Source organism: Vigna unguiculata, chromosome 1 (genome assembly GCF_037176805.1).
Source record: "Vigna unguiculata cultivar grain cowpea cultivar isolate G323 ecotype 2 chromosome 1, ASM3717680v1, whole genome shotgun sequence".
Taxonomy (NCBI): Eukaryota; Viridiplantae; Streptophyta; class Magnoliopsida; order Fabales; family Fabaceae; genus Vigna; species Vigna unguiculata.
The window spans coordinates 24,900,812-24,908,691 of NC_140792.1; the positions used below are offsets into that span (position 1 = coordinate 24,900,812).

At 33.3% G+C, this 7,880-nt stretch overlaps 1 protein-coding gene across 1 annotated transcript; it reads right to left on the reverse strand.

Moving 5' to 3' along the window:
- Window positions 1–202: 202 nt before the first annotated feature.
- LOC114192028 (membrane-anchored ubiquitin-fold protein 3-like) lies at window positions 203–4,038 on the reverse strand. Its single transcript, XM_028081577.2, has 3 exons — window positions 3,702–4,038; window positions 758–931; window positions 203–589 (listed from the first exon to the last, which is right to left on the reverse strand). The coding sequence occupies exons 1-3, from the start codon at window positions 3,829–3,831 to the stop codon at window positions 534–536; spliced, it is 360 nt and encodes a 119-aa protein (XP_027937378.1). The 5' UTR covers window positions 3,832–4,038; the 3' UTR covers window positions 203–533.
- Between the last annotated feature and the right edge of the window lie 3,842 nt (window positions 4,039–7,880).

Genomic DNA, 7,880 nt, shown 5'->3' on the forward strand with positions numbered 1-7,880 from the left:
CGCATAATGATACTTCTTGATAACTCCCACATCATCCAAAAAGGTCCCTCTAAAATTTAAATGCTTTCTAAATCCTCTAAAGGTTAAACATTTTTTAAGTACTTTTCAGTATTCTCATATTAAAACCTCATATCAACTTTTTATTTGTTATGGTCACTTGCAAATTTATAAAAAGTATGTTTAAACATTAGAAGAACAAAAATAATACAAAATATTTCTGGAGGATGTATTTAATAAATTTGAAATTTTACATACTCAGAATGTATTTAACTCATTTGATATTATGATATAGACTGCTCCTAGTTGATATACCAAACATCTATGTTATAGAACATGAGAAAATCATCACTTACAAGCATTGCTACACAGGAACGCCCTCCAACAACACTCAACTATGATGGGGTTGGGACTGTTATACATATTATTGACTTCCCAGCTATGCATATCCATGTCCTTTGGATATCCCACCAAACAACTAATGCAATATCAGAAGCTTAACTCTTCACTGTGATGATGATGATGATGATGGCTTCTCACAAAATCGAACATGCACATATATGTTTTCTGGGCACCTCATCAACTTTTTTCTCTGTTTGTGCCATCAAAAGAAAATTTTCAACATTTTGGGTCATAAAATTTGGTCCTAGTTAGCTTTAGAACATTGCCTATACCTTGCACCTATATGGAACTGCTTTTTGAGGTATACATGTATGATTATAGAAAACAGTTACATAATATATTCCAGAATGAAATATACCTGTTTTTGCTTTGAGCAAAGGTGGCTGGACCACAACATGCATGGTTATAATAACCCCTTTGGGAAGCTCACCTAAAGGTACTCTACACTGGCCAACCGATCTGTTGTTCTCCAAAATTCTGCCACCACTTATCAGTTTTATATCATTTGCTGACTTTGGTATAATTTTCTTGTCTAAGGACAACCAATACAAATTTTTATAAGTGGTTAGAAACAAAACAACTAAATAAGGGAGGAGAATATAACACCAAAACAATAGAAACTCAAGGAAAAATGAAATATAAGAGCCTAAATGAGAGCCTAACTTAAATTGCTGTCCAATTGATAGTTAATAGCAGAACAAGAAAATCATAATCAATGTCCTGATTATATAGCCAAACCAAACTACCCATCTTAATTCTACTTAGATCAAAAAATATTTTCACAATGATCTGATCTTTTTTTCCTACTTTTTACCCTTTTTCTCCCCTCCCTCCTCCCCCTAACACTTGATTGTTCTCTCTCTACCTTATATATAACACAATAAATCTGTCCAGATTTGGATACAGATCACCTAATTATGTAATTTTTTTCAGCCATTCATTGTTTTCCTTTTCTTTTTTTCATTTTTCCATTTTTTATCCCCTCCAAATTATAAAAACATTACTAAACTTAATTTAATTTATGTAAAGTTTGTTAGCGAAAATATAAATAAATAAAAATATTAAATTTTTATTTTAAAAAGTTTTAATTATTAAAACGTCAAAAAATATCTCAGATGTTATATATAATATTAATAAAAAATAAATAAATATTGATTACAAAATTTTTAACTTGTAAATACTTTTGTTTAATTTTAGATTAAAAAAATGCATGTATTCATTACAATCAATTATTTAAAAACAAGTAAAATAATAAATTAAGTGATTTTTAGACCATGTTCAAGAAGATAAGAACTATGCAATAAAAAAAGAATCTCAAAAAAGTACAAAAAAAAAAGATACTATAGATAAACATCAAAATATAAGAATGCAACAAAGTAATACAAATATCATAAAACGTGTCAAAAAGATTCGAGGACAGGTTCAATTAAAAAGAGCTCCGCATAAGCTTTTCAAAAGCTCCTCCTACTAGCTTTTCTAAAAGCACTTTATTAGTTGTTCCAAAACAAAACAACTTACTTTTTTAAGAGCCTTTATCTAAAGAGTGTAAGTTCTAGCCTTTTTAAGGAGAAAAAAAAATAAAAAATAAATCGGGTCAAGAGTAATTGTGTAAAAGAAGGATAACGGGGAATGAAACAAGTTTAATAAGATGTGAACTAGCAAATGTCTTGGAGGTAATTTGAGGATCATGTTATGCCACAAATCAGCCTTTTTAAGTATCCAGGATCAATCAAACAAACTGACGGAGAGATTGATTGGGATGCCACATAGAGGATTCAAGCTAAAGAGATGAAATAGAAAAACTCTAAGTACAATATACAATTGCAAAGGGCATATCAAACTCAGGAAACATTTTGCAAACAGTCATCATGCTCTATGGGAGTGGTTCTTGGTTTAGGAAGTCCGCCAGTCACAAACAAGAAAACAAGTGTAGCAGAGATCAAAATGTAGAGGTGTATAGTGAACATACAAGAAATGATAAGATTAGGAACATGTATCTAAGAGAAATTTAGAGTAGATCCTACTGAGAATATGTGAAGTGAATGAACATAAATGAAATTGCATTCAAATTCAAAGTAGATAGTACATAAATGCATTGAGAATGCGGGGTGGCTGGCAAATGCATGTGCGGCCAAGATTTGGTGGGAAAAAACTGGTAAGAAAGAGATATTTGCCAACCGTGAATAGAGGCCATAGTCCTCCCCCTATTAGGCAGCTACGTCATGGATTTGGCAGCTGCTATTGACAACTCTGGTTTTGATACAAGATTGTAATTAATGTTAAGATAAAAAAAAAAAAATCACAGGCACACGTGTATATAATAAACTACAAAAAGTAATGATGAAGAGAAAGCAAGGAGGAAAAAGACGGACTCAGTGGCCAGTGATCACTATACCCATTAACCAACCTCAAATCAATCACTTGATCACAACCAAAAATAGTCAAGACACATTTTCTTCCTGTATTTACAAAATAACAGTTCCAGACAACATTCTAGCATCTCCAGGTGTGGAGGAGGTTTATGATAATAAGTGTAAACAAACATGTGACCATTTCTTTAGTTCACTGTTTGCAAATCCAACCCCACAATTCAAATGTACATGCCTACACATGAGGGTTGCAAACACTCAACACGGGAGGAATTTAAAAAAATCATATCAAGTTGTTTCCAGCCTAATAATTATTTATAGCGCCATGGTTTAAAAAACCAAAAAAATTCTACAACATTTCAGCCACAGAATGAAGGTTTTGAGGCTCTCCACAACCGCAATTGCAGCAATTGCAGCTGCACAAGGATTGCAAGAAAACCACAACCGCAACTTAAAAAACCTTGACCAGTCCTTCCCTTATCCCGAAATTCAAAAACCAAAATGAAAGAGCTTTCTACCTCTTTCACCACAGCATCACATTCCCTAATTTTTAAAACCAACAAGAAACAAAGAATCCACTTCACCCAAATCTTCCCCCATTCAAAGCAAAAAACATTTTTTTTTTCAAAGAAGTCCTTCCACACACAGAGAACTCCAACACTAACAACCCAATTCAGGAACAAAGAACACACTTCTTTGAAAACAGAATCAAGCAACACCACACTTCCAACAACTTCACCAACACGGCTTTTTTGCACAACAAAAGAAAAACGAACGGGAAGCTCGCATCAAACGCACAGGCCAGTGAGTTCAAGAAAGTTGAATAACTCGGAAGCAGAGCCATAGTAGTAGGTTACTTGAAGGCAACACCATCATCGGAATTAAACTACACAAGAAAGTAAAATTGACGATGAAAAAGGAAGAGAAGTTAACCTTTGGGCCAGTCTGCGAAAATCCGATCCTTGAGCATGGATACGGTGGAAGCAGGGGAGTAACAGAAGGGTCCCATATCGGATCCATCGTAGAGACGGAACTTGAGCTCAACTACTTCTTCCTCCGGCATCTCTCACTCCCAATTCCAATCGCTGATAATAATTTCAATAATATGGTTCTTTGGAAACAGAATAACAATAAGGTTCAAATAGATTCAGGGGATTCATACAATAAGAAGCAAAAGAAAAATTGCCAACGTCATACCAAACCCTATCCCCCGATCTTCACGCTCTCTCTCTTCCTCACCCTTTTTCTTTCTCTTGCCAAATGTATTCATACCAATAGATGTATATATTTTCTCATTCTCTCTTTGTGAAATGGAGTAATCACACTAACTTTCTTTCATTATTTATTTATTCATTTATTTATTTATTATCTTTTGCTTGCATTTATAAGATACAAATTAAAAATGGTGTTATATATTTTTATAAGATTTATGTATATATTAATTGCTATTCTGTATGAAGGAAACAATACTTTATTTCTATTAACTAATAGAAACATTATTAATATATTTTTAAATGTAGTTGTTATAAAAATTACTAAATATATTTAGTTTGGATACGATCTTATTGTTTATAAACATATATACAATATAATTTTAATGAAAAATACGAATATATAATTTTTTTGAAATTGCACAATATTTATGTCATTAAAAACCATAAAACATTTTTATATTGTGAGTTGCTTATATAAATTAAATAATAAGAAATTATATATTAAAGGTAATAAATATTATATAAAATATAAAAAAATTAAAATGTTTTTTATTTAGTCATCACAAATACTGATGGAATATATTAAATGCATAGTAATTAATATTTATCAATATATTTAGATAAATTAAATTTAAACTTTGATATTATATAAAAAGTATGCATGTAGGATATTTTACTTTTTTGCATTAGTTGTGTTTATTAATCAATTGAAAGTATAACATTTTTAATGGATCGGCATATGCGAAATGGATTGTTAAGGGTATTAAGCTGCCTTTATTTAGTTTATATTTAAAAATATTTTTTTTACTTTATTTTATATCTAGTCAACTTATTAAAATATACTTTAAACAAGTTTTAAAAAAAAGAAGAAAATTAGTAATTTTAAATAAAAATTTAAAAATAAAAAAAATGTATATTACTAAAATTTAAGCCATATTAATGAAATTAATTCTAATTTTAGATATGATTATTTAAAATATAAATTACAATACATGTATATATTACTATTTTATTATAATATTTTTTTTAATTTTTACAATGTAATTACTACTATATAAAATGCACAAATTTGATTTAAGTTCATTTTAGGAAAAGTGAACTAAGTAAAAAATTGTCTGATTGAGTTTATATCACAATTTTTTTGAGAGTGATTTATTTTAGGGTTTAAGGCTTATTTTACTGACTTTTCAGAATGACTTTTTATATGAAATTAAACCTATTTTAAAAGTCTTTAAATTGAGAAAGAAAATTATCAAACAAATATCAAGATTCTTATCTCTTTAACTCATTGTTCTTTTAAAAAGATATAACCTTCATTTAGTTTAAGATTCTTGTAATTTAATATATATTTAGCTTTTACGAAACTCATAAATAAAGCTTAACTAAAACAACAAATAACAAAAAATGTAAAACAAAAGTCGTGTTTTTAGTTATAGGCATTTCTCGTACCGATTGTGGTCAAATTCAACTATGTGGTTTTTATGATGCAGCGAATTGGGACGGCAATGTCTTTGGTCTTCGATTTTTGTCCGCTGAGTTTATTTTCTTATTTTTATTAAGGGAAGAAAAAGTGAGATTTGGCTCCTTAATGGAATAAATGAATGAATGAGAGGAACTTGTATTTGGCAATTGCTACCAACCAAAGGATCTTTCGTTTTTCTGTGTCTAAACATCACAAACTCAAAGAGGTAAAACAATCAAAGGCAGATTTTAGGGGTACATTTGAAGTTTTCGATTCTTTTATATTGATTGGGTGAGTAAAATAAGGGATGGTGGGTTCGGTGTAGATTATTTGTAGTGTGAAAAACAAGAATATGTAATAACTAGAAAGTGTTATTAATAATTTTGACCAAGTCAATAAAATATCACATCATTTTATAAATCAGTTGATAAAATGAATTAAAGAGAAGCAAACTTAAAAAAATATATATAAAAGATAATAGCATAATGACATTATCTACTTATAATTTTGTTTTCATTGGATTGTGTTCCTACGGAGAACAAATAAGAGATGTCAGACACAAATGTTACTTTATCTCAATCCGTAATCTCCTCAGTAGGTTTCCTTTCGGTTGACATATGTTATCTGCTAGTGTCTCGGCTTGGACCGGTTTGGACCCAAGAGGGGTTACCTGCGAAGAAAACTCTGACGCTCAAGTCAGCAAAGAATTCTCAGAAAAGTCAAATCTCGTGATTAAGGGATTAATGAATGCATACCTTTAATTGTTGGGGTCCATGCATATTTATAGATTATTAATTATGTTTGGCCACGTCATGGGCTGAGCCCTTGTTTGGACCGCAGGTGGGCTTGGGCCTAGCCCATGCCCCTTAGCTCGATTATTGTGGGCCCTAGGGGCTTTGCTAGTAATGCTTAAGTTTGTTAAGTTCTCGTTTCATTTTCTTAAGTTAGCGGCTTAGGTCGCTTACTCTTGTTCGCTCGACATATATGATGATTATTTGCATCCTTGAGGGTTATGTAGGTGGATTTTACGGTTATAGTCATGTTAGGCCACCTAGGTGTAGTACACCAGTCCCTCAGCCTTTAAGTGTGATGAACAGTGTTAAGGCTTAAAGTCTTAATAGGTTGTGGTAGGTGAAAAGGTGCATAGGCAAGGTTCTAATCAAAAAGGGTTTTGCGCCGTCATTTGAAGTTTTGTGACTTTTCGCGTGCACTGTGACGTTTTGTGTGCTTTGTAACTTTTAGGGGGAAGGAGTTGTAACGGTTTGGATCGATGGTTATAAATGAGGATGTTATTGAAAGTGTGTTTACGTTAGCTCATTTGTAAGAATTCTGAGATCAGTAATTTGTGTGCGTTAGAGCTATCTGATTAGTTTTGTGTTCCTACCGGCATCATTCTTACTAAAAAAGGTATGTCTACTACTAGCGATAGTATGTTGTTATCTACATCGAGTAGTGGGAGTGGGCGGTCTAGGGAAGATATAGGTAGACAATTTGATGAGGGGAGTGGCAGTCCTGTGGTTAGGACGGGGAGGATCCCGATGGAGACGGTAATTGAGGTGAGGGAAGACCCTCCAAAGGAGATAGCGGAGAGTAGTTGGCCAGCGAAGACTGGGTTATGAATGGGTTGCTGTCGTCCGGAACCAAACTTCACTATTCATATGGTCAAGGTTGTTTAACTCATGGCTTAACTGTACTCCTGTCATAGGGAGGGATGTAAGCCATGATATAGTGTCCTTGGAACGGGTAAGCGTTGTTGAACGTGTCTGCCACGGTCAGGAAGGAGTGGCTGATAAATTTTTCTAAATGTACATGTGTCATTTTTCACAATTGCACGTGAGGCTACCGTTCGACGACTTTACCATGGGGGTACTTCGTCTGCTAAACGTTGCTCCTACCCAACTACATCTGAACAGCTGGGTATACTTGCAAGCCTTTCGCGTTCTCTGCCGCTCATTATACATGCAACCTTCTCCGCATGCGTTTTTTGTATTTCAGAAACTCTTATTAACTCGATTGACAGTATGGAGCCCAATGCTTTGGTGAGGGCTATAGTGGAGTTTGACAGTAAGGCGCTGATATTAGGGCACCGAGTGGGGTTGTTTTATCAACGGGAACTGAAGAAGGGGAATCGGGCAAAGCTGGAGGAATTGCAGAGTCAAGTCGACAAGTATGCGAAGGAGAAGGAAGCGTGGGAAAAAGAAAGGGAAGAATGGAGGGAAGAGAAGAAAAGGCTGGGGACGTGGAGGGTTCGGTGTTTGGATTCTGAAGAAAAGTTTAAGGCCAAGGTTGCTAATCTTGAGGCTGATTATGATGAGTTAAAGGAAAAGCACAAGGGCCTAGAAGTGGAGCTGGAGAACCTTAAGGGGTGCATTATTCAAGAGCACATTAACGGATTCCAAAAAGGCTTGAGGCAAGCCCCATTTTTTTGTAAGGATG

What these genes read in the sequence shown, in the direction of transcription:
- LOC114192028 (XM_028081577.2), bottom strand. Translation starts at nt 3,831, where the DNA reads ATGCCGGAGGAAGAAGTAGTTGAGCTCAAGTTCCGTCTCTACGATGGA. An exon ending in TTTCGCAGACTGGCCCAAAG is followed by an intron (nt 932 to 3,701) that starts GTTAACTTCTCT and finishes GGTTGTCCTTAG; the next exon opens with ACAAGAAAATTATACCAAAG. An exon ending in TTTGCTCAAAGCAAAAACAG is followed by an intron (nt 590 to 757) that starts GTATATTTCATT and finishes TGGCACAAACAG; the next exon opens with AGAAAAAAGTTGATGAGGTG.